The 24,759-nt window shown below is 62.8% G+C and overlaps 4 protein-coding genes across 4 annotated transcripts; all 4 read right to left on the bottom strand.

Annotated features, from left to right (window-relative positions):
- Positions 1-242: 242 nt before the first annotated feature.
- Positions 243-5,053, bottom strand: LOC128853961 (glutamine-rich protein 2-like). Its single transcript, XM_054083225.1, has 12 exons — positions 4,576-5,053; positions 3,800-3,885; positions 3,547-3,658; positions 3,199-3,375; positions 2,659-2,781; positions 2,396-2,470; positions 1,953-2,117; positions 1,683-1,792; positions 1,285-1,350; positions 952-1,038; positions 649-766; positions 243-476 (listed from the first exon to the last, which is right to left on the bottom strand). The coding sequence occupies exons 1-12, from the start codon at positions 4,813-4,815 to the stop codon at positions 273-275; spliced, it is 1,563 nt and encodes a 520-aa protein (XP_053939200.1). The 5' UTR covers positions 4,816-5,053; the 3' UTR covers positions 243-272.
- Positions 5,054-6,207: 1,154 nt separating this feature from the next.
- Positions 6,208-11,017, bottom strand: LOC128853963 (glutamine-rich protein 2-like). The gene is made up of 12 exons (XM_054083227.1): positions 10,540-11,017; positions 9,764-9,849; positions 9,512-9,623; positions 9,164-9,340; positions 8,624-8,746; positions 8,361-8,435; positions 7,918-8,082; positions 7,648-7,757; positions 7,250-7,315; positions 6,917-7,003; positions 6,614-6,731; positions 6,208-6,441 (listed from the first exon to the last, which is right to left on the bottom strand). The coding sequence occupies exons 1-12, from the start codon at positions 10,777-10,779 to the stop codon at positions 6,238-6,240; spliced, it is 1,563 nt and encodes a 520-aa protein (XP_053939202.1). The 5' UTR covers positions 10,780-11,017; the 3' UTR covers positions 6,208-6,237.
- Positions 11,018-12,171: 1,154 nt separating this feature from the next.
- LOC128853962 (glutamine-rich protein 2-like) lies at positions 12,172-16,981 on the bottom strand. Its single transcript, XM_054083226.1, has 12 exons — positions 16,504-16,981; positions 15,728-15,813; positions 15,475-15,586; positions 15,127-15,303; positions 14,588-14,710; positions 14,325-14,399; positions 13,882-14,046; positions 13,612-13,721; positions 13,214-13,279; positions 12,881-12,967; positions 12,578-12,695; positions 12,172-12,405 (listed from the first exon to the last, which is right to left on the bottom strand). The coding sequence occupies exons 1-12, from the start codon at positions 16,741-16,743 to the stop codon at positions 12,202-12,204; spliced, it is 1,563 nt and encodes a 520-aa protein (XP_053939201.1). The 5' UTR covers positions 16,744-16,981; the 3' UTR covers positions 12,172-12,201.
- Positions 16,982-18,165: 1,184 nt separating this feature from the next.
- On the bottom strand, positions 18,166-20,966 carry LOC128854025 (glutamine-rich protein 2-like). The gene is made up of 6 exons (XM_054083663.1): positions 19,846-20,966; positions 19,576-19,685; positions 19,178-19,243; positions 18,845-18,931; positions 18,542-18,659; positions 18,166-18,369 (listed from the first exon to the last, which is right to left on the bottom strand). Exons 1-6 carry the CDS (start codon positions 19,921-19,923, stop codon positions 18,166-18,168), a joined length of 663 nt encoding a protein of 220 aa, XP_053939638.1. The 5' UTR covers positions 19,924-20,966.
- Positions 20,967-24,759: the final 3,793 nt, after the last annotated feature.

The following is a 24,759-nucleotide window of genomic DNA, read 5'->3' as shown; positions in this document are numbered from 1 at the left end:
CCATGGCCTGAGCAAGGGCAAGTCACGCTTGGCCAGTCTGGCAGCGTTCTACCGTAGCCTGGCTGGCTGGGGGCAGGGAGACGGGGGAGCTTGGGGTTCAGAGTTCAGATGAGTCTTGCTTCAAAGAAAAAAAGAAGAAACGACACAATGCATTGAGAAATTTTACTAATATGAATGAATAAAACTTAAAACTCCTGGTTTTGCCAGCAGTCGTCAATGCTTGTCCCGCTTGCCTACCGGGGAGCTGGCTGAGTTCCACAGGCCTGGGAGGCCTAGTGGCTGGGAGAGGTGTGCTTCGGCAGTTTCTCTTGAAGGAGCACGGCGTGGGCCATGACGCAGAAGCCCGTCACACCCTGGGGCTCCTGGCACAAGCCTGGCCTGGCCGTACCCTCGTTGCCGTCGAGCACAGGCTGCTGCCTCCTCCGTTGGCCCCGGTAGATGCGGCCATCCCGGCCCAACAGCGCTGTCTCCTCATACTGGGAAGCAGAGAATGGGTTGGATGAGTGACAGGGTCAAATCCAGGGTCCCTAACAACCCTCCCACCCCCAGCTCTCCCTGGGGAAAGTGAGGCACGCACCCCTGCGCATGCTCAGCACCGCCCTCACGGCCTCGCTCGTCCCCACCGTACGAGCCCTTTGTCATCCCTACCTGGATTGGCGGTGGGCCGCTGGGTGGCTTGGGCTTGTGCCTCAGCGGGTAGGTGATGGTGTGGAGTCCTCCGGAGCTCCGCGGCACACAGGGAAACTTGTAGTCAGCTGCCCCTTTCCTGTGGGATGGGGCACGAGGGGGCTCAGTGCCTGGCCCTGCGGCACCCCATGTGCCACCCTCCGCCAGGGAGGGAGCTGAGGGTGCTTCCCGCTGCGATCCATCCCTCCCAGCTCTCCATCGCTGGGGCCGCATCTGGGCCACCCTGCACCCCAGGTGCTGCAGAGCACTCCTTGTCTCCCCTACCTTTGGCCGTGCTGCTGGGTTTCCTTCTGGCCGTGGCTGGTGACGCGACTGGGCATCGGTGGCAACAATGGAAGGGCCGCGACAGGCCTGGGGAGAGCAGGAACCACGCGTGCGTGATGGGGGACAAACGAGCCACCCTGCTCAGGGCAGCACCTCCAAACCCACGGCAGCCCCCCTGGCCCCGGAGAGGGGTCCCCGTGCCCCTGGTGCCGGACAGGGCTGCGCAGGGGGCTTGGCAGGCTCCCACCCCCCAGCTGACACCCAAGCCCCCGTGTCCCACACGGCCGGGCATCACCCGCACCCATCCCACCCACGGTGCCGGGTGCTACTCACGGGCCAGTCACCGGCGCGCTGAGGACCCGGTCACAAGACAGGCAATGGCAATGGCCTTGGGGATACCTGGAGACCAGAGAGAAAGGCTGGCTCAGCTGCGAGGGCACCGTGGCTCGCAGGCAGCAGCGAGGGGCCGGGCACTGCCCTGCAGGGAGTTACGGTGTTTGCTGGGGGAACTGGGGGGTTGGAGTCCTGTTTATCCCTCGGCACCCCAGCAAGGTGCCAGCCTGCTGGCTGCTCCCTGACTCAATTCATGGGAACCGGGCTGCTGGCAAGGACAAAAGGAGGGGTTTCTCCTACCTCTTGCCAGGGTGGGATGCTCCCAGCCTGGGAGCAAACACTGGGTCGGGGGGGATGGAGCATCCCACGAGGTTTAGGGGGAGCTTTGTCGCACTCACTTAATCCCAGCTGCAGCATCGGGCTGCGTCCCCTTCTCCTTCAGCTCTTCCAGACCGGTCTTCAACCGGGCCAGCTGCTGCTTGAGAGGCCCCAGCTCCTGGCGGTCCAGCTGTGGACGGGTATACCCCCTCAGCCAGCCGCCCGGCGGTGGGACGTGGTGGTCCCTGTCGGGGGGAGCTGCGAGGGTGGACCCTGGTAGGGAGGCTGCCTTAGGCTGCCAAGCCCCTGAATGTGCCAGTTTTGCATGATGGGGACAAGACAGCCCTCACCTTGGCGTCCACCGCTTCCGTGAGCCGTTGCTGCATCTCTTGCAAGTCCTGCTCCTTGGCCACCTGCTGGCTCTCCATCTTCTCCCACTTCTCTCGTAGCTGCTCCAGAATGCCTTCCAAGTGGTCCTGGCTGACTTTGCTGGCCAGGGAGGATTTGTCTGCTTTCTAGCAAGAGGGAAAGGTACGATTGGGCAGGGCCAGCTCGTGTCGGGAGGAGAGGGAGAAGGGACAGCGTGGCCCTGCTCGCCCCGTCACCCCCGTGGGCTTGGTCCTGCCAGACAAAGGGACCCGGGGGAGAGAGCGGGACCCGGCGAGGGACCCAGAGCCGCTCTGCATGTCCTCCCTCTGGCCGCTTCTGCCATGGACCACCCAAGGGACCAGGGGCCTTGTGTCACCCTGCCCGGGATCCCCTTGGCTGGCACCGCGGCCCCTCGAGGATGTACCTCAGCGATTTCATGCATCACATCCTCCTTGTCCGCTTTGTCCTTCTCCAGCTTCCGCAGGGTCTTGAGCAGAGCCTTCCAACACAGAAAGCAGCCCATGATGCTGCAGCAGGGTCCAAGCTGTCTCCCCCAGGCACCTGAGCACCCCGTGCCTCCCCAGCCCCTTCAAAAACCTCCCGCAAAGGCATTTTGGAGCTTTGCAGGGCTGCCAGCAGGTTGGCAAGGGGGACAAATCCCTTGTGATGCCCAGCCTGGATGCCTACCTTGGCATATTTCTTCTCCTTCTGCCAGTCGCCCTGGAGATTCCCGGTAACAGAGCTGAGGTACTCGTATTCCCTTTGGAGATGCGTGACCGTGGCCTGGAGCTCTTTCAGCGGATTCTCGTCCTGCCGCATGGGGGAAGACCACAAGGTGCTGCTGCACAAGGGGGGCTGGCTGTCCCGTGGGACAGACGCAGCTGACCTGGCCAGTGGCCATGGGCTCTTGGTGCCAGCAGGTCATTGGCACCAAGGCTTTCATTGCCTCCCACGCTGGTGACTTGTAGGAGACAAGCTGGGGGGCTGCAGGGGGTTCCCCATGTTTCGGTGAAGCACTATCAGCTGAGGGGGCTCCGGCAGCTCCATCCCAAGTTCCTCACACCGGCATCTCCCTCCATGGCTCTTGTGCAGCTGCTCCAGTGCCTTGTTCGCTGGCAGCTGGCACCCAGGGGAGCTCACCTGCTCTTGGACTTTCTTGGAGGAGCGCTGGAGGGGCTCCAACTGCGCATTGGTGCCCGTGCTGCTGTTGGAGTACGCTTCCCATACCTTTCCATGTTCCTGCCTCAGACTCTCCATCGCTGCCAGTGTCTGCTCACGTTCCTGCTTCAGACTCTGCAGCGCTGCCAGTGTCTGCTCACGTTCCTGCTTCATACTCTGCAGCGCTGCCAGTGCCTCTGCGTGTTCCTGTTTCATGTTTTGCATCGCTGCCCTCAACTCATGCAGCTGCAAGAATGGGAGAAGGAATGGGCTCTGAGATGGGATGGATGCACTCAACGAGTCCAGAGGCCATGGAGGCTCAAGGGCCTCATCCAGTCTAGGGGCATGGCTGGGAACCCCAGCAGGACCACCCCACCGAGCTAGACGGCAGTGGGAGTGCTCGCCCCCAGCCCTCACCTGTGCCTGCTGGTCGGCCGTCTTGGCCACCATCTCCTCAAGAGTGGCCTTGCTGGTTTTCTGCTGCTCCTGCAGCTCATTCAGCTCCCTCTTCATCTCCTGCACAGCGGACCTGGCCAGCGAGACAAGGGCACGGGCAGGCTTAGCCTCCATGGGGCTGCTGGGGCAGCGTGCCCCAAACGCAGGATGCTCCCAGCCCTCCCGGTCTCCCTCGTAGCCCCACGGGGTAGGAAACCCTGTGCCGTCCTCTTACTCGAGTTGCGCCCCCGGGATCTTCTGCAATTGCTGCGCCATTTGGGATTGTGCCGCCTTCAGGTCTGTGATTTCCTGGAGGAGAGCCTGGGAGAGAGCCATGGCCCCAGAGAGGGGTGGTGGGGGTGAGGCCAGGGCAGGGTCCCTGGGGACCAGGCCCTTCCCCCCCGCTGCGGCCTGTGGATCCAGCCCTGCCTGCCCGCACCAGGCTCCCCGCGAGACCCGTGCCGGGGGTTCCTGGCTGCTGCTCTTGAGGCTGGGTCACTGCCCCGATGGCCTGGGCACCGCGGCGGCCAGGCTGCATCCCTGGGGCCATGCTCTGGGGGCCAGGGGACTGCGGCTGTGTCCCCAGGCTGTGGATTCCCTGAGGCTCCCAGCCCCGGCAGGATCTGGCCCTGCAGCGCTGGAGGGGGCCTCTACCTGGCAAGCCCAGCTTATTTCTTCCCTCTGAGTATGCTCGGGCGAAGCACGGCCACGAGCAGCTCCGCGCCGTGCAGCACGAGGCCCCTCTCCAAGCCCTCCCAGCGCTGGGTTGAGCCAAGGGCATTTGCGGTGGGAGGTGATGCCCAGGAGGAGCTGCTGGAGCCTGTCGGCTGGCCGAGGAGCGCGGGTGGTCCCCAAGCCTTAGGTCAGCAGCACGGACCAAAGGGGTGGAGAGGGTGCTGAGCTTCGGCTTAAACCTGACCTTGGTCTAAGGGCAGCACAAAGGTGGCGTGGAGCCCGGAGGCAAAGGCGTCACACGGGGGAGCACCCAGGGGGCCCGGCAAGAGACTCTACCTTGGAGGTGTTCTCCTGGGCTTCCATCTTCTCCTTCATCTCCTCCACGGAGGTGGCCAGAGAGGGCCTCTTGGAGTGCTGGCTCTGCCCCACCTCCTGGAGACACAGATTCTGCAAGCCCAGGTGCTGGAGCACGATCTGAAGAATGCTGTGCAGATCGCCAAACCTGATGGTCTGGGGAGTGAGGAGGGCATTGTCCAGGAGCTGGGACAGGCTCTGCACGGAGGCCGAGGATGCCATGGCTGCAAGCACGGATATTCCTTGGCTGGACAGGAGCCTCGTGCCAAGAGTGGACGCGGGAGGGTGGGCGGCCAGCAGCCTTCCTCCTCCTCACCACGGAGTGCGAGTGACCCACGCACTGAGCTCCTCACACACACCAGTGACCCACAGCCGGGCAGTGACCCACGCAGTGAGCTCCCAACACACGGAGTGTTGCACACACACACGGTGCTGCGCACACACCAAGTGCCCCACGGACACTGAGTGGCCCTCGCGCAGTGTCCCACCAGCCCTGAGAGGACTCATTGTGATGTCACCCACTGCAACACAGCCCCACTCCCCCCCACCCCCCAACAGGCTCCACCCCGTGTCCCTGAGGGGCTTGGCATGAAGTTCTCCCCAAGGCTGCCAGATGCCCAGGTCCTCCCGCCTTCTCCCCTGCCCTCCCTCCATGTGTGCCTATATTTTGTTCTTCCAACTCCCGTACTCAAAGAGGGAGCAGAGAGACAAAGAGGGGAACGAGATGCAGCGAGGAAGCGAGCGAAGCCTCTTGGGAGGGATCCTCGGCCTCAGCTCCGGGACCAGGCCCAGCTGCGGCCTCAGGAGCTGCTCCCTCCCCTCCAGCCGAGGGTCAGTGCCACTCCAAAAGGAGCAAGCAGGGAATCCTGCCTTCCCGTGCAAGGTGGCTGCGAGCTGCCAAGGGAGCCTGGTTCCAGCAGCCCCCGGCACAGAGGCAGCAGCCGTTTGGAGGGCACAGGGTTCACAGGAAGCCCCCAGTGTGGAAAATCCTATGCTTTTTGTCTCAACCCCAGTGTTAGATGCGGCCCCCGCAGCTCCACGGCACGCTGGGGAACTTGTACTCAGCGTCCCGCTGCCTGGGGGACAGGGCACGAGGGCTGACCGAGAGAGACTGCCAGGCTGGGGCTGGGAGAGTTGGGGGCAGTGGCCACGAGATGGTGGAGCTGAGAATCCTGCGTGGCACAAGCAGGGCCATAAGCAGGGATTCAGCCCTGGGCTTGAGGAGCGCTCGCCGGAGCCTCTTCAAAGACTGACTTGGAGGAATCTCCTGGGTTGTGGCCCTAGAAGGTAGGGGTGTCCAAGAGAGCTGGCAACAAGGCCACAAGGCAGGAGACTTGCAGGGTGGAGCAAGGAGAAGGTTGGGGAGTGGCCCCCATGGCCTGAGCAAGGGCAAGTCACGCTTGGCCAGTCTGGCAGCGTTCTACCGTAGCCTGGCTGGCTGGGGGCAGGGAGACGGGGGAGCTTGGGGTTCAGAGTTCAGATGAGTCTTGCTTCAAAGAAAAAAAGAAGAAACGACACAATGCATTGAGAAATTTTACTAATATGAATGAATAAAACTTAAAACTCCTGGTTTTGCCAGCAGTCGTCAATGCTTGTCCCGCTTGCCTACCGGGGAGCTGGCTGAGTTCCACAGGCCTGGGAGGCCTAGTGGCTGGGAGAGGTGTGCTTCGGCAGTTTCTCTTGAAGGAGCACGGCGTGGGCCATGACGCAGAAGCCCGTCACACCCTGGGGCTCCTGGCACAAGCCTGGCCTGGCCGTACCCTCGTTGCCGTCGAGCACAGGCTGCTGCCTCCTCCGTTGGCCCCGGTAGATGCGGCCATCCCGGCCCAACAGCGCTGTCTCCTCATACTGGGAAGCAGAGAATGGGTTGGATGAGTGACAGGGTCAAATCCAGGGTCCCTAACAACCCTCCCACCCCCAGCTCTCCCTGGGGAAAGTGAGGCACGCACCCCTGCGCATGCTCAGCACCGCCCTCACGGCCTCGCTCGTCCCCACCGTACGAGCCCTTTGTCATCCCTACCTGGATTGGCGGTGGGCCGCTGGGTGGCTTGGGCTTGTGCCTCAGCGGGTAGGTGATGGTGTGGAGTCCTCCGGAGCTCCGCGGCACACAGGGAAACTTGTAGTCAGCTGCCCCTTTCCTGTGGGATGGGGCACGAGGGGGCTCAGTGCCTGGCCCTGCGGCACCCCATGTGCCACCCTCCGCCAGGGAGGGAGCTGAGGGTGCTTCCCGCTGCGATCCATCCCTCCCAGCTCTCCATCGCTGGGGCCGCATCTGGGCCACCCTGCACCCCAGGTGCTGCAGAGCACTCCTTGTCTCCCCTACCTTTGGCCGTGCTGCTGGGTTTCCTTCTGGCCGTGGCTGGTGACGCGACTGGGCATCGGTGGCAACAATGGAAGGGCCGCGACAGGCCTGGGGAGAGCAGGAACCACGCGTGCGTGATGGGGGACAAACGAGCCACCCTGCTCAGGGCAGCACCTCCAAACCCACGGCAGCCCCCCTGGCCCCGGAGAGGGGTCCCCGTGCCCCTGGTGCCGGACAGGGCTGCGCAGGGGGCTTGGCAGGCTCCCACCCCCCAGCTGACACCCAAGCCCCCGTGTCCCACACGGCCGGGCATCACCCGCACCCATCCCACCCACGGTGCCGGGTGCTACTCACGGGCCAGTCACCGGCGCGCTGAGGACCCGGTCACAAGACAGACAATGGCAATGGCCTTGGGGATACCTGGAGACCAGAGAGAAAGGCTGGCTCAGCTGCGAGGGCACCGTGGCTCGCAGGCAGCAGCGAGGGGCCGGGCACTGCCCTGCAGGGAGTTACGGTGTTTGCTGGGGGAACTGGGGGGTTGGAGTCCTGTTTATCCCTCGGCACCCCAGCAAGGTGCCAGCCTGCTGGCTGCTCCCTGACTCAATTCATGGGAACCGGGCTGCTGGCAAGGACAAAAGGAGGGGTTTCTCCTACCTCTTGCCAGGGTGGGATGCTCCCAGCCTGGGAGCAAACACTGGGTCGGGGGGGATGGAGCATCCCACGAGGTTTAGGGGGAGCTTTGTCGCACTCACTTAATCCCAGCTGCAGCATCGGGCTGCGTCCCCTTCTCCTTCAGCTCTTCCAGACCGGTCTTCAACCGGGCCAGCTGCTGCTTGAGAGGCCCCAGCTCCTGGCGGTCCAGCTGTGGACGGGTATACCCCCTCAGCCAGCCGCCCGGCGGTGGGACGTGGTGGTCCCTGTCGGGGGGAGCTGCGAGGGTGGACCCTGGTAGGGAGGCTGCCTTAGGCTGCCAAGCCCCTGAATGTGCCAGTTTTGCATGATGGGGACAAGACAGCCCTCACCTTGGCGTCCACCGCTTCCGTGAGCCGTTGCTGCATCTCTTGCAAGTCCTGCTCCTTGGCCACCTGCTGGCTCTCCATCTTCTCCCACTTCTCTCGTAGCTGCTCCAGAATGCCTTCCAAGTGGTCCTGGCTGACTTTGCTGGCCAGGGAGGATTTGTCTGCTTTCTAGCAAGAGGGAAAGGTACGATTGGGCAGGGCCAGCTCGTGTCGGGAGGAGAGGGAGAAGGGACAGCGTGGCCCTGCTCGCCCCGTCACCCCCGTGGGCTTGGTCCTGCCAGACAAAGGGACCCGGGGGAGAGAGCGGGACCCGGCGAGGGACCCAGAGCCGCTCTGCATGTCCTCCCTCTGGCCGCTTCTGCCATGGACCACCCAAGGGACCAGGGGCCTTGTGTCACCCTGCCCGGGATCCCCTTGGCTGGCACCGCGGCCCCTCGAGGATGTACCTCAGCGATTTCATGCATCACATCCTCCTTGTCCGCTTTGTCCTTCTCCAGCTTCCGCAGGGTCTTGAGCAGAGCCTTCCAACACAGAAAGCAGCCCATGATGCTGCAGCAGGGTCCAAGCTGTCTCCCCCAGGCACCTGAGCACCCCGTGCCTCCCCAGCCCCTTCAAAAACCTCCCGCAAAGGCATTTTGGAGCTTTGCAGGGCTGCCAGCAGGTTGGCAAGGGGGACAAATCCCTTGTGATGCCCAGCCTGGATGCCTACCTTGGCATATTTCTTCTCCTTCTGCCAGTCGCCCTGGAGATTCCCGGTAACAGAGCTGAGGTACTCGTATTCCCTTTGGAGATGCGTGACCGTGGCCTGGAGCTCTTTCAGCGGATTCTCGTCCTGCCGCATGGGGGAAGACCACAAGGTGCTGCTGCACAAGGGGGGCTGGCTGTCCCGTGGGACAGACGCAGCTGACCTGGCCAGTGGCCATGGGCTCTTGGTGCCAGCAGGTCATTGGCACCAAGGCTTTCATTGCCTCCCACGCTGGTGACTTGTAGGAGACAAGCTGGGGGGCTGCAGGGGGTTCCCCATGTTTCGGTGAAGCACTATCAGCTGAGGGGGCTCCGGCAGCTCCATCCCAAGTTCCTCACACCGGCATCTCCCTCCATGGCTCTTGTGCAGCTGCTCCAGTGCCTTGTTCGCTGGCAGCTGGCACCCAGGGGAGCTCACCTGCTCTTGGACTTTCTTGGAGGAGCGCTGGAGGGGCTCCAACTGCGCATTGGTGCCCGTGCTGCTGTTGGAGTACGCTTCCCATACCTTTCCATGTTCCTGCCTCAGACTCTCCATCGCTGCCAGTGTCTGCTCACGTTCCTGCTTCAGACTCTGCAGCGCTGCCAGTGTCTGCTCACGTTCCTGCTTCATACTCTGCAGCGCTGCCAGTGCCTCTGCGTGTTCCTGTTTCATGTTTTGCATCGCTGCCCTCAACTCATGCAGCTGCAAGAATGGGAGAAGGAATGGGCTCTGAGATGGGATGGATGCACTCAACGAGTCCAGAGGCCATGGAGGCTCAAGGGCCTCATCCAGTCTAGGGGCATGGCTGGGAACCCCAGCAGGACCACCCCACCGAGCTAGACGGCAGTGGGAGTGCTCGCCCCCAGCCCTCACCTGTGCCTGCTGGTCGGCCGTCTTGGCCACCATCTCCTCAAGAGTGGCCTTGCTGGTTTTCTGCTGCTCCTGCAGCTCATTCAGCTCCCTCTTCATCTCCTGCACAGCGGACCTGGCCAGCGAGACAAGGGCACGGGCAGGCTTAGCCTCCATGGGGCTGCTGGGCAGCGTGCCCCAAACGCAGGATGCTCCCAGCCCTCCCGGTCTCCCTCGTAGCCCCACGGGGTAGGAAACCCTGTGCCGTCCTCTTACTCGAGTTGCGCCCCCGGGATCTTCTGCAATTGCTGCGCCATTTGGGATTGTGCCGCCTTCAGGTCTGTGATTTCCTGGAGGAGAGCCTGGGAGAGAGCCATGGCCCCAGAGAGGGGTGGTGGGGGTGAGGCCAGGGCAGGGTCCCTGGGGACCAGGCCCTTCCCCCCCGCTGCGGCCTGTGGATCCAGCCCTGCCTGCCCGCACCAGGCTCCCCGCGAGACCCGTGCCGGGGGTTCCTGGCTGCTGCTCTTGAGGCTGGGTCACTGCCCCGATGGCCTGGGCACCGCGGCGGCCAGGCTGCATCCCTGGGGCCATGCTCTGGGGGCCAGGGGACTGCGGCTGTGTCCCCAGGCTGTGGATTCCCTGAGGCTCCCAGCCCCGGCAGGATCCGGCCCTGCAGCGCTGGAGGGGGCCTCTACCTGGCAAGCCCAGCTTATTTCTTCCCTCTGAGTATGCTCGGGCGAAGCACGGCCACGAGCAGCTCCGCGCCGTGCAGCACGAGGCCCCTCTCCAAGCCCTCCCAGCGCTGGGTTGAGCCAAGGGCATTTGCGGTGGGAGGTGATGCCCAGGAGGAGCTGCTGGAGCCTGTCGGCTGGCCGAGGAGCGCGGGTGGTCCCCAAGCCTTAGGTCAGCAGCACGGACCAAAGGGGTGGAGAGGATGCTGAGCTTCGGCTTAAACCTGACCTTGGTCTAAGGGCAGCACAAAGGTGGCGTGGAGCCCGGAGGCAAAGGCGTCACACGGGGGAGCACCCAGGGGGCCCGGCAAGAGACTCTACCTTGGAGGTGTTCTCCTGGGCTTCCATCTTCTCCTTCATCTCCTCCACGGAGGTGGCCAGAGAGGGCCTCTTGGAGTGCTGGCTCTGCCCCACCTCCTGGAGACACAGATTCTGCAAGCCCAGGTGCTGGAGCACGATCTGAAGAATGCTGTGCAGATCGCCAAACCTGATGGTCTGGGGAGTGAGGAGGGCATTGTCCAGGAGCTGGGACAGGCTCTGCACGGAGGCCGAGGATGCCATGGCTGCAAGCACGGATATTCCTTGGCTGGACAGGAGCCTCGTGCCAAGAGTGGACGCGGGAGGGTGGGCGGCCAGCAGCCTTCCTCCTCCTCACCACGGAGTGCGAGTGACCCACGCACTGAGCTCCTCACACACACCAGTGACCCACAGCCGGGCAGTGACCCACGCAGTGAGCTCCCAACACACGGAGTGTTGCACACACACACGGTGCTGCGCACACACCAAGTGCCCCACGGACACTGAGTGGCCCTCGCGCAGTGTCCCACCAGCCCTGAGAGGACTCATTGTGATGTCACCCACTGCAACACAGCCCCACTCCCCCCCACCCCCCAACAGGCTCCACCCCGTGTCCCTGAGGGGCTTGGCATGAAGTTCTCCCCAAGGCTGCCAGATGCCCAGGTCCTCCCGCCTTCTCCCCTGCCCTCCCTCCATGTGTGCCTATATTTTGTTCTTCCAACTCCCGTACTCAAAGAGGGAGCAGAGAGACAAAGAGGGGAACGAGATGCAGCGAGGAAGCGAGCGAAGCCTCTTGGGAGGGATCCTCGGCCTCAGCTCCGGGACCAGGCCCAGCTGCGGCCTCAGGAGCTGCTCCCTCCCCTCCAGCCGAGGGTCAGTGCCACTCCAAAAGGAGCAAGCAGGGAATCCTGCCTTCCCGTGCAAGGTGGCTGCGAGCTGCCAAGGGAGCCTGGTTCCAGCAGCCCCCGGCACAGAGGCAGCAGCCGTTTGGAGGGCACAGGGTTCACAGGAAGCCCCCAGTGTGGAAAATCCTATGCTTTTTGTCTCAACCCCAGTGTTAGATGCGGCCCCCGCAGCTCCACGGCACGCTGGGGAACTTGTACTCAGCGTCCCGCTGCCTGGGGGACAGGGCACGAGGGCTGACCGAGAGAGACTGCCAGGCTGGGGCTGGGAGAGTTGGGGGCAGTGGCCACGAGATGGTGGAGCTGAGAATCCTGTGTGGCACAAGCAGGGCCATAAGCAGGGATTCAGCCCTGGGCTTGAGGAGCGCTCGCCGGAGCCTCTTCAAAGACTGACTTGGAGGAATCTCCTGGGTTGTGGCCCTAGAAGGTAGGGGTGTCCAAGAGAGCTGGCAACAAGGCCACAAGGCAGGAGACTTGCAGGGTGGAGCAAGGAGAAGGCTGGGGAGTGGCCCCCATGGCCTGAGCAAGGGCAAGTCACGCTTGGCCAGTCTGGCAGCGTTCTACCGTAGCCTGGCTGGCTGGGGACAGGGAGACGGGGGAGCTTGGGGTTCAGAGTTCAGATGAGTCTTGCTTCAAAGAAAAAAAGAAGATACGACACAATGCATTGAGAAATTTTACTAATATGAATGAATAAAACTTAAAACTCCTGGTTTTGCCAGCAGTCGTCAATGCTTGTCCCGCTTGCCTACCGGGGAGCTGGCTGAGTTCCACAGGCCTGGGAGGCCTAGTGGCTGGGAGAGGTGTGCTTCGGCAGTTTCTCTTGAAGGAGCACGGCGTGGGCCATGACGCAGAAGCCCGTCACACCCTGGGGCTCCTGGCACAAGCCTGGCCTGGCCGTACCCTCGTTGCCGTCGAGCACAGGCTGCTGCCTCCTCCGTTGGCCCCGGTAGATGCGGCCATCCCGGCCCAACAGCGCTGTCTCCTCATACTGGGAAGCAGAGAATGGGTTGGATGAGTGACAGGGTCAAATCCAGGGTCCCTAACAACCCTCCCACCCCCAGCTCTCCCTGGGGAAAGTGAGGCACGCACCCCTGCGCATGCTCAGCACCGCCCTCACGGCCTCGCTCGTCCCCACCGTACGAGCCCTTTGTCATCCCTACCTGGATTGGCGGTGGGCCGCTGGGTGGCTTGGGCTTGTGCCTCAGCGGGTAGGTGATGGTGTGGAGTCCTCCGGAGCTCCGCGGCACACAGGGAAACTTGTAGTCAGCTGCCCCTTTCCTGTGGGATGGGGCACGAGGGGGCTCAGTGCCTGGCCCTGCGGCACCCCATGTGCCACCCTCCGCCAGGGAGGGAGCTGAGGGTGCTTCCCGCTGCGATCCATCCCTCCCAGCTCTCCATCGCTGGGGCCGCATCTGGGCCACCCTGCACCCCAGGCGCTGCAGAGCACTCCTCGTCTCCCCTACCTTTGGCCGTGCTGCTGGGTTTCCTTCTGGCCGTGGCTGGTGACGCGACTGGGCATCGGTGGCAACAATGGAAGGGCCGCGACAGGCCTGGGGAGAGCAGGAACCACGCGTGCGTGATGGGGGACAAACGAGCCACCCTGCTCAGGGCAGCACCTCCAAACCCACGGCAGCCCCCCTGGCCCCGGAGAGGGGTCCCCGTGCCCCTGGTGCCGGACAGGGCTGCGCAGGGGGCTTGGCAGGCTCCCACCCCCCAGCTGACACCCAAGCCCCCGTGTCCCACACGGCCGGGCATCACCCGCACCCATCCCACCCACGGTGCCGGGTGCTACTCACGGGCCAGTCACCGGCGCGCTGAGGACCCGGTCACAAGACAGACAATGGCAATGGCCTTGGGGATACCTGGAGACCAGAGAGAAAGGCTGGCTCAGCTGCGAGGGCACCGTGGCTCGCAGGCAGCAGCGAGGGGCCGGGCACTGCCCTGCAGGGAGTTACGGTGTTTGCTGGGGGAACTGGGGGGTTGGAGTCCTGTTTATCCCTCGGCACCCCAGCAAGGTGCCAGCCTGCTGGCTGCTCCCTGACTCAATTCATGGGAACCGGGCTGCTGGCAAGGACAAAAGGAGGGGTTTCTCCTACCTCTTGCCAGGGTGGGATGCTCCCAGCCTGGGAGCAAACACTGGGTCGGGGGGGATGGAGCATCCCACGAGGTTTAGGGGGAGCTTTGTCGCACTCACTTAATCCCAGCTGCAGCATCGGGCTGCGTCCCCTTCTCCTTCAGCTCTTCCAGACCGGTCTTCAACCGGGCCAGCTGCTGCTTGAGAGGCCCCAGCTCCTGGCGGTCCAGCTGTGGACGGGTATACCCCCTCAGCCAGCCGCCCGGCGGTGGGACGTGGTGGTCCCTGTCGGGGGGAGCTGCGAGGGTGGACCCTGGTAGGGAGGCTGCCTTAGGCTGCCAAGCCCCTGAATGTGCCAGTTTTGCATGATGGGGACAAGACAGCCCTCACCTTGGCGTCCACCGCTTCCGTGAGCCGTTGCTGCATCTCTTGCAAGTCCTGCTCCTTGGCCACCTGCTGGCTCTCCATCTTCTCCCACTTCTCTCGTAGCTGCTCCAGAATGCCTTCCAAGTGGTCCTGGCTGACTTTGCTGGCCAGGGAGGATTTGTCTGCTTTCTAGCAAGAGGGAAAGGTACGATTGGGCAGGGCCAGCTCGTGTCGGGAGGAGGGGGAGAAGGGACAGCGTGGCCCTGCTCGCCCCGTCACCCCCGTGGGCTTGGTCCTGCCAGACAAAGGGACCCGGGGGAGAGAGCGGGACCCGGCGAGGGACCCAGAGCCGCTCTGCATGTCCTCCCTCTGGCCGCTTCTGCCATGGACCACCCAAGGGACCAGGGGCCTTGTGTCACCCTGCCCGGGATCCCCTTGGCTGGCACCGCGGCCCCTCGAGGATGTACCTCAGCGATTTCATGCATCACATCCTCCTTGTCCGCTTTGTCCTTCTCCAGCTTCCGCAGGGTCTTGAGCAGAGCCTTCCAACACAGAAAGCAGCCCATGATGCTGCAGCAGGGTCCAAGCTGTCTCCCCCAGGCACCTGAGCACCCCGTGCCTCCCCAGCCCCTTCAAAAACCTCCCGCAAAGGCATTTTGGAGCTTTGCAGGGCTGCCAGCAGGTTGGCAAGGGGGACAAATCCCTTGTGATGCCCAGCCTGGATGCCTACCTTGGCATATTTCTTCTCCTTCTGCCAGTCGCCCTGGAGATTCCCGGTAACAGAGCTGAGGTACTCGTATTCCCTTTGGAGATGCGTGACCGTGGCCTGGAGCTCTTTCAGCGGATTCTCGTCCTGCCGCATGGGGGAAGACCACAAGGTGCTGCTGCACAAGGGGGGCTGGCTGTCCCGTGGGACAGACGCAGCTGACCTGGCCAGTGGCCACGGGCTCTTGGTGCCAGCAGGTCATTGGCACCAAGGCTTTCATTGCCTCCCACGCTGGTGACTTGTAGGAGACAAGCTGGGGGCTGCAGGGGGTTCCCCATGTTTCGGTGAAGCACTATCAGCTGAGGGGGCTCCGGCAGCTCCATCCCAAGTTCCTCACACCGGCATCTCCCTCCATGGCTCTTGTGCAGCTGCTCCAGTGCCTTGTTCGCTGGCAGCTGGCACCCAGGGGAGCTCACCTGCTCTTGGACTTTCTTGGAGGAGCGCTGGAGGGGCTCCAACTGCGCATTGGTGCCCGTGCTGCTGTTGGAGTACGCTTCCCATACCTTTCCATGTTCCTGCCTCAGACTCTCCATCGCTGCCAGTGTCTGCTCACGTTCCTGCTTCAGACTCTGCAGCGCTGCCAGTGTCTGCTCACGTTCCTGCTTCATACTCTGCAGCGCTGCCAGTGCCTCTGCGTGTTCCTGTTTCATGTTTTGCATCGCTGCCCTCAACTCATGCAGCTGCAAGAATGGGAGAAGGAATGGGCTCTGAGATGGGATGGATGCACTCAATGAGTCCAGAGGCCATGGAGGCTCAAGGGCCTCATCCAGTCTAGGGGCATGGCTGGGAACCCCAGCAGGACCACCCCACCGAGCTAGATGGCAGTGGGAGTGCTCGCCCCCAGCCCTCACCTGTGCCTGCTGGTCGGCCGTCTTGGCCACCATCTCCTCAAGAGTGGCCTTGCTGGTTTTCTGCTGCTCCTGCAGCTCATTCAGCTCCCTCTTCATCTCCTGCACAGCGGACCTGGCCAGCGAGACAAGGGCACGGGCAGGCTTAGCCTCCATGGGGCTGCTGGGGCAGCGTGCCCCAAACGCAGGATGCTCCCAGCCCTCCCGGTCTCCCTCGTAGCCCCACGGGGTAGGAAACCCTGTGCCGTCCTCTTACTCGAGTTGCGCCCCCGGGATCTTCTGCAATTGCTGCGCCATTTGGGATTGTGCCGCCTTCAGGTCTGTGATTTCCTGGAGGAGAGCCTGGGAGAGAGCCATGGCCCCAGAGAGGGGTGGTGGGGGTGAGGCCAGGGCAGGGTCCCTGGGGACCAGGCCCTTCCCCCCCGCTGCGGCCTGTGGATCCAGCCCTGCCTGCCCGCACCAGGCTCCCCGCGAGACCCGTGCCGGGGGTTCCTGGCTGCTGCTCTTGAGGCTGGGTCACTGCCCCGATGGCCTGGGCACCGCGGCGGCCAGGCTGCATCCCTGGGGCCATGCTCTGGGGGCCAGGGGACTGCGGCTGTGTCCCCAGGCTGTGGATTCCCTGAGGCTCCCAGCCCCGGCAGGATCCGGCCCTGCAGCGCTGGAGGGGGCCTCTACCTGGCAAGCCCAGCTTATTTCTTCCCTCTGAGTATGCTCGGGCGAAGCACGGCCACGAGCAGCTCCGCGCCGTGCAGCACGAGGCCCCTCTCCAAGCCCTCCCAGCGCTGGGTTGAGCCAAGGGCATTTGCGGTGGGAGGTGATGCCCAGGAGGAGCTGCTGGAGCCTGTCGGCTGGCCGAGGAGCGCGGGTGGTCCCCAAGCCTTAGGTCAGCAGCACGGACCAAAGGGGTGGAGAGGATGCTGAGCTTCGGCTTAAACCTGACCTTGGTCTAAGGGCAGCACAAAGGTGGCGTGGAGCCCGGAGGCAAAGGCGTCACACGGGGGAGCACCCAGGGGGCCCGGCAAGAGACTCTACCTTGGAGGTGTTCTCCTGGGCTTCCATCTTCTCCTTCATCTCCTCCACGGAGGTGGCCAGAGAGGGCCTCTTGGAGTGCTGGCTCTGCCCCACCTCCTGGAGACACAGATTCTGCAAGCCCAGGTGCTGGAGCACGATCTGAAGAATGCTGTGCAGATCGCCAAACCTGATGGTCTGGGGAGTGAGGAGGGCATTGTCCAGGAGCTGGGACAGGCTCTGCACGGAGGCCGAGGATGCCATGGCTGCAAGCACGGATATTCCTTGGCTGGACAGGAGCCTCGTGCCAAGAGTGGACGCGGGAGGGTGGGCGGCCAGCAGCCTTCCTCCTCCTCACCACGGAGTGCGAGTGACCCACGCACTGAGCTCCTCACACACACCAGTGACCCACAGCCGGGCAGTGACCCACGCAGTGAGCTCCCAACACACGGAGTGTTGCACACACACACGGTGCTGCGCACACACCAAGTGCCCCACGGACACTGAGTGGCCCTCGCGCAGTGTCCCACCAGCCCTGAGAGGACTCATTGTGATGTCACCCACTGCAACACAGCCCCACTCCCCCCCACCCCCCAACAGGCTCCACCCCGTGTCCCTGAGGGGCTTGGCATGAAGTTCTCCCCAAGGCTGCCAGATGCCCAGGTCCTCCCGCCTTCTCCCCTGCCCTCCCTCCATGTGTGCCTATATTTTGTTCTTCCAACTCCCGTACTCAAAGAGGGAGCAGAGAGACAAAGAGGGGAACGAGATGCAGCGAGGAAGCGAGCGAAGCCTCTTGGGAGGGATCCTCGGCCTCAGCTCCGGGACCAGGCCCAGCTGCGGCCTCAGGAGCTGCTCCCTCCCCTCCAGCCGAGGGTCAGTGCCACTCCAAAAGGAGCAAGCAGGGAATCCTGCCTTCCCGTGCAAGGTGGCTGCGAGCTGCCAAGGGAGCCTGGTTCCAGCAGCCCCCGGCACAGAGGCAGCAGCCGTTTGGAGGGCACAGGGTTCACAGGAAGCCCCCAGTGTGGAAAATCCTGCGCTTTTTGTCTCAACCCCAGTGTTAGATGCGGCCCCCGCAGCTCCACGGCACGCTGGGGAACTTGTACTCAGCGTCCCGCTGCCTGGGGGACAGGGCACGAGGGCTGACCGAGAGAGACTGCCAGGCTGGGGCTGGGAGAGTTGGGGGCAGTGGCCACGAGATGGTGGAGCTGAGAATCCTGCGTGGCACAAGCAGGGCCATAAGCAGGGATTCAGCCCTGGGCTTGAGGAGCGCTCGCCGGAGCCTCTTCAAAGACTGACTTGGAGGAATCTCCTGGGTTGTGGCCCTAGAAGGTAGGGGTGTCCAAGAGAGCTGGCATCAAGGCCACAAGGCAGGAGACTTGCAGGGTGGAGCAAGGAGAAGGTTGGGGAGTGGCCCCCATGGCCTGAGCAAGGGCAAGTCACGCTTGGCCAGTCTGGCAGCGTTCTACCGTAGCCTGGCTGGCTGGGGGCAGGGAGACGGGGGAGCTTGGGGTTCAGAGTTCAGATGAGTCTTGCTTCAAAGAAAAAAAGAAGAAACGACACAATGCATTGAGAAATTTTACTAATATGAATGAATAAAACTTAAAACTCCTGGTTTTGCCAGCAGTCGTCAATGCTTGTCCCGCTTGCCTACCGGGGAGCTGGCTGAGTTCCACAGGCCTGGGAGGCCTAGTGGCTGGGAGAGGTGTGCTTCGGCAGTTTCTCTTGAAGGAGCACGGCGTGGGCCATGACGCAGAAGCCCGTCACACCCTGGGGCTCCTGGCACAAGCCTGGCCTGGCCGTACCCTCGTTGCCATCGAGCACAGGCTGCTGCCTCCTCCGTTGGCCCCGGTAGATGCGGCCATCCCGGCCCAACAGCGCTGTCTCCTCATACTGGGAAGCAGAGAATGGGTTGGATGAGTGACAGGGTCAAATCCAGGGTCCCTAACAACCCTCCCACCCCCAGCTCTCCCTGGGGAAAGTGAGGCACGCACCCCTGCGCATGCTCAGCACCGCCCTCGCGGCCTCGCTCGTCCCCACCGTACGAGCCCTTTGTCATCCCTACCTGGATTGGCGGTGGGCCGCTGGGTGGCTTGGGCTTGTGCCTCAGCGGGTAGGTGATGGTGTGGAGTCCTCCGGAGCTCCGCGGCACACAGGGAAACTTGTAGTCAGCTGCCCCTTTCCTGTGGGATGGGGCACGAGGGGGCTCAGTGCCTGGCCCCGCGGCACCCCATGTGCCACCCTCCGCCAGGGAGGGAGCTGAGGGTGCTTTGCGCTGCGATCCATCCCTCCCAGCTCTCCATCACTGGGGCCGCATCTGGGCCACCCTGCACCCCAGGCGCTGCAGAGCACTCCTCGTCTCCCCTACCTTTGGCCGTGCTGCTGGGTTTCCTTCTGGCCGTGGCTGGTGACGCGACTGGGCATCGGTGGCAACAATGGAAGGGCCGCGACAGGCCTGGGGAGAGCAGGAACCACGCGTGCGTGATGGGGGACAAACGAACCACCCTGCTCAGGGCAGCACCTCAAAACCCACGGCAGCCCCCCTGGCCCTGGAGAGGGGTCCCCGTGCCCCTGGTGCCGGACAGGGCTGCGCAGGGGGCTTGGCAGGCTCCCACCCCCCAGCTGACACCCAAGCCCCCGTGTCCCACACGGCCGGGCATCACCCGCACCCATCCCACCCACGGTGCCGGGTGCTACTCACGGGCCAGTCACCGGCGCGCTGAGGACCCGGTCACAAGACAGGCAATGGCAATGGCCTTGGGGATACCTGGAGACCAGAGAGAAAGGCTGGCTCAGCTGCGAGGGCACCGTGGCTCGCAGGCAGCAGCGAGGGGCCGGGCACTGCCCTGCAGGGAGTTACGGTGTTTGCTGGGGGAACTGGGGGGTTGGAGTCCTGTTTATCCCTCGGCACCCCAGCAAGGTGCCAGCCTGCTGGCTGCTCCCTGACTCAATTCATTGGAACCGGGCTGCTGGCAAGGACAAAAGAAGGGGTTTCTCCTACCTCTTGCCAGGGTGGGATGCTCCCAGCCTGGGAGCAAACACTGGGTCAGGGGGGATGGAGCATCCCATGAGGTTTAGGAGGAGCTTTGTCGCACTCACTTAATCCCAGCTGCAGTATCGGGCTGCGTCCCCCTCTCCTTCAGCTCTTCCAGACCGGTCTTCAACCGGGCCAGCTGCTGCTTGAGAGGCCCCAGCTCTTGGCAATCCAGCTGTGGATGGGTATACCCCCTCAGCCAGCCGCCCGGCGGTGGGACGTGGTGGTCCCTGTCGGGGGGAGCTGCGAGGGTGGACCCTTGTAGGGAGGCTGCCTTAGGCTGCCAAGCCCCTGAATGTGCCAGTTTTGCATGATGGGGACAAGACAGCCCTCACCTTGGCGTCCACCGCTTCCGTGAGCCGTTGCTGCATCTCTTGCAAGTCCTGCTCCTTGGCTACCTGCTGGCTCTCCATCTTCTCCCACTTCTCTCGTAGCTGCTCCAGAATGCAAAGGCATTTTGGAGCTTTGCAGGGCTGCCAGCAGGTTGGCAGGGGGACAAATGCCTTGTGATGCTCAGCTTGGATGCTGTCTTAGCCACCACCTCCTTAAGTGTGGCCTTGCTGGTCTTCTGCTGCTCCTGTAGCTCATTCAGCTCCCCCTTCATCTCGCGCACAGCAGACCTGGCCAGCGAGATGGGGCCACGGGTAGGCTTAGCCTCCATGGGGCTGCTGGGGCAGCGTGCCCCAAACGCGGGATGCTCCCGGTGTCCCTCGTAGCCCCACGGGGTAGGAAACACTCTGCCGTCCTCCTATTCCGTTTGCGCCCCTGGGATCTTCTGCGTTTGCTGTGCCATTTAGCATTGTGCCACCTTCAGGTCTCTGATTTCCTCCAGGAGAGCCTGGGAGAGAGCCATGGCCCCAGAGAGGGGTGGTGGGGGTGAGCCCAGCGCTGCGTTGAGCCAAGGGCATTTGCGGTGGCAGGTGATGCCCAGGAGGAGCTGCTAGAGCCTGTCTCCTGCCCAAGGAGCGCGGGTGGTCCCCAGGCCATAGGTCACCAGCATGGACCAAAGGGATGGGGAGAATGCTGAGCTCCGGCTTAAACTGGACCTTGGTCTAAGACACAGATTCTGCAAGCTCAGGTGCTGGAGCACGACCTGAAGAATGCTGTGCAGATCGCCAAACCTGATGGTCTGGGGAGTCAGGAGGGCGTTGTCCAGGAGCTGGGACAGGCTCTGCCCAGAAGCCGAGGATGCCATGGCTGCAAGCACGGATATTCCTTGGCTGGACAGGAGCCTCGTGCCAAGAGTGGACGCGGGAGGGTGGGCGGCCAGCGGCCTTCCTCCTCCTCACCACGGAGTGCGAGTGACCCACGCACTGAGCTCCTCACACACACCAGTGACCCACAGCCGGGCAGTGACCCACGCAGTGAGCTCCCAAGACACGGAGTGCCGCACACACACACGGTGCTGCGCACACACCAAGTGCCCCACGGACACTGAGTGGCCAGGGCTTGAGGAGCGCTCTCCGGAGCCTCTTCAAAGACTGACGCGGAGGAATCTCCTGGGTTGTGGCCCTAGAAGGTAGGGGTATCCAAGAGAGCTGTCATCAAGGCCACAAGGCAGGAGACTTGCAGGGTGGAGCAAGCAGAAGGTTGGGGAGTGGCCCCATGGCCTGACCAAGGGGAAGTCACGCTTGGCCAGTCTGACAGCGTTCAGACTGACGACTGCCCTACCGGCGCGCTGACGACCCGGTTACAAGACACACAATGGCAATGGGCTTGGGGATACCTGGAGACCAGAGAGAAAGGCTGGCTCAGCTGCGAGGGCACCGTGGCTCACAGGCAGCAGCGAGGGGCCGGGCACTGCCCTGCAGGGAGTTACGGTGTTTGCTGGGGGACCTGGGGGGTTGGAGTCCTGTTTATCCCTCGGCACCCCAGCAAGGTGCCAACCTGCTGGTTGCTCCCTGACTCAATTCATGGGAAACGGGCTGCTGGCAAGGACAAAAGAAGAGATTTCTCCTAACTCTTGCCAGGGTGGGATGCTCCCAGCCCGGGAGAAAACACTGTGTCGGGGGGATGGAGCCTCCAGCGGTGTTAGGAGGAGCTTTGTCACACTCACTTAATCCCAGCTGCAGCATCGGGCTGCGTCCCCTTCTCCTTCAGCTGTTCCAGAATGGCCTTCAACCGGGCCAGCTGCCGCTTGAGAGGCCCCAGCTCCTGGTGGTCCAGCTGTGGACGGGTATACCCCCTCAGCCAGCCGCCTGGCGGTGGGATAAGGTGGTCCCTGTCGGGAGGAGCTGCGAGGGTGGACCCTTGTAGGGAGACTGCCTTGGACTGCCAAGCCCTGAAGGTGCCAGATTTGCATGATGGGGACAAGACAGCCCCCACCTTGACGTCTACCCCTTCCATGAGCCGTTGCTGCGTCTCCTGCAAGTCCTGCTCCTTGGCCACCTGCTGGCTCTCCATTTTCTCCAACTTCTCTTGTAGCTGCTCCAGAATCCCTTCCAAGTGGTCCTGGCTGACTTTGCTGGCCAGGGAGGATTTGTCTGCTTTCTAGCAAGAGGGAAAGGTACGATTGCGCAGGGCCAGCTCGCGTCGGGAGGAGAGGGAGAAGGGACAGCGTGGCCCTGCTCGCCCCGTCACCCCCATGGGCTTGGTCCTGCCAGACAAAGGGACCCGGGGGAGAGAGCGGGACCCGGCGAGGGACCCAGAGCCGCTCTGCATGTCCTCCCTCTGGCCGCTTCTGCCATGGACCACCCAAGGGACCAGGGGCCTTGTGTCACCCTGCCCAGGATCCCATTGGATGGCACCGCGGCCCCTCGAGGATGCACCTCAGCGATTTCATGCATCACATCCTCCTTTGTCCTTCTCCAGCTTCCGCAGGATCTTGAGCAGAGCCTTCCAACACAGAAAGCAGCCCACGATGCTGCAGCAGGGTCCAAGCTGTCTCCCCCAGGCACCTGAGCACCCCGTGCCTCCCCAGCCCCTTCAAAAACCTCCCGCAAAGGCATTTTGGAGCTTTGCAGGGCTGCCAGCAGGTTGGCAGGGGGACAAATGCCTTGTGATGCTCAGCTTGGATGCTGTCTTAGCCACCACCTCCTTAAGTGTGGCCTTGCTGGTCTTCTGCTGCTCCTGTAGCTCATTCAGCTCCCCCTTCATCTCGCGCACAGCAGACCTGGCCAGCGAGATGGGGCCACGGGTAGGCTTAGCCTCCATGGGGCTGCTGGGGCAGCGTGCCCCAAATGCGGGATGCTCCCGGTGTCCCTCGTAGCCCCACGGGGTAGGAAACACTCTGCCGTCCTCCTATTCCGTTTGCGCCCCTGGGATCTTCTGCGTTTGCTGTGCCATTTAGCATTGTGCCACCTTCAGGTCTCTGATTTCCTCCAGGAGAGCCTGGGAGAGAGCCATGGCCCCAGAGAGGGGTGGTGGGGGTGAGCCCAGCGCTGCGTTGAGCCAAGGGCATTTGCGGTGGCAGGTGATGCCCAGGAGGAGCTGCTAGAGCCTGTCTCCTGCCCAAGGAGCGCGGGTGGTCCCCAGGCCATAGGTCACCAGCATGGACCAAAGGGATGGGGAGAATGCTGAGCTCCGGCTTAAACTGGACCTTGGTCTAAGACACAGATTCTGCAAGCTCAGGTGCTGGAGCACGACCTGAAGAATGCTGTGCAGATCGCCAAACCTGATGGTCTGGGGAGTCAGGAGGGCGTTGTCCAGGAGCTGGGACAGGCTCTGCCCAGAAGCCGAGGATGCCATGGCTGCAAGCACGGGTATTCCTTGGCTGGACAGGAGCCTCGTGCCAAGAGTGGACGCGGGAGGGTGGGCGGCCAGCAGCCTTCCTCCTCCTCACCACGGAGTGCGAGTGACCCACGCACTGAGCTCCTCACACACACCAGTGACCCACAGCCGGGCAGTGACCCACGCAGTGAGCTCCCAACACACGGAGTGCCGCACACACACACGGTGCTGCGCACACACCAAGTGCCCCACGGACACTGAGTGGCCCTCGCACAGTGTCCCACCAGCCCTGACAGGACTCATTCTGATGTCACCCACTGCAAGAGACACTCCCCAACAGGCTCCACCCTGTGTCCCTGAGGGGCTTGGGATGAAGTTCACCCCAGGGCTGCCAGATGCCCAGGTCCTCCCGTCTTCACCCCTGCCCTCCCTCCACGTGTGCCCATAACATTGGGAGGTACCGGAGAGGCGGGCACGGTAGGAAGAATGGGCAGTAATGTTTTAAAGTGATGTAAAATGATGTCGTGTTGTAAATGTGAGAAAATTGAGGGTTGTAAACAAGAGAGAATTGCAGGGCAGCTGAGCTCGTCTGAATTGCTGCAACTGTAGGATCCTGAGAAATGGCCGCTCACCGGGACAGCTGCTAACGAGGTGATAAGGGTGTGTAAAGCCTGGCACAGAGGAGCCGTTAGAGAGAGCGCTTAATGGAGCGGCTCAGCTTAAGGGGGAGTAGTGGAGAGAAGGCGAGAAAGTTAGGGTACTCTAAGGAGAGCTCGGAGTTAGAGCAGTACCCAAACGGAAGCGACAGAGGAGAGAGACCGGGAAGAGGCCCGGCTGTCCGCGGCAGCTCAGGGCATGGGAGGAATCAGCAATAGAAAACCATTTCCAGCGCCGGGTGCGAGCGGGGAGCGAGGCCGTTCAGGCATCGGCGAGGAGGGCACGTTGTAGGGTTCTGCCACAGCACAGCAGGGCGGCCCCGCGGGCTCTCCTGCTGGCACCAGCTTTGTCGACTCGTGCCCCAGCCCGACCCCGACTGCGCTGAGCGGACGGGCCTCGAGCTCCTCTGCTGAAGGCCCTCGCTTGCCTGCCCGCGCTCGAGCACCAGGAGCCCCGGCAGAGTACAGAGTGGTCAGCTGCCACAGGAATATGCTCAGGAAAACTCTGCTGGTGAATTGCAAACATTCACCAATAACAGCTAAGGGGAACCGCCAGCCCAGAATGCTGCTGCTCGTTAGCTCTTTGTCCCGGAAGCACTTTCATTGCAAACTGCAAATGGCAACTGGAAGAACCCTGTACTATAGGTTCTTCACCTGTGATTTTCCTGTTCAAAGCAAAACCTGTCTGCCTAACTGACAATGAGAAGGTGCTTGTTCCCTAATGTGAATCACACCTCTTGCGTAACTGTCACTGTAAAATGCACAATATTGTTAGAACTGCTGACCATTGCTTTCACAAGAAAAAAAGTACAGTGGTAGAAAGAAGATCTAATATTTTGAACAAGGGAATGGTGATTGCACTGCAAGTGAGAACTGTATACTAAACTAAGATTTCTGTGTGTACTACTTTGGCTAATGGTCTGG

This window comes from Cuculus canorus, chromosome 18 (assembly GCF_017976375.1).
Source record: "Cuculus canorus isolate bCucCan1 chromosome 18, bCucCan1.pri, whole genome shotgun sequence".
In the NCBI taxonomy this organism is placed as follows: Eukaryota; Metazoa; Chordata; class Aves; order Cuculiformes; family Cuculidae; genus Cuculus; species Cuculus canorus.
The sequence above is the reverse complement of the archived record's forward strand: the minus strand, read 5'-3'. Positions and strand labels throughout refer to the sequence as shown.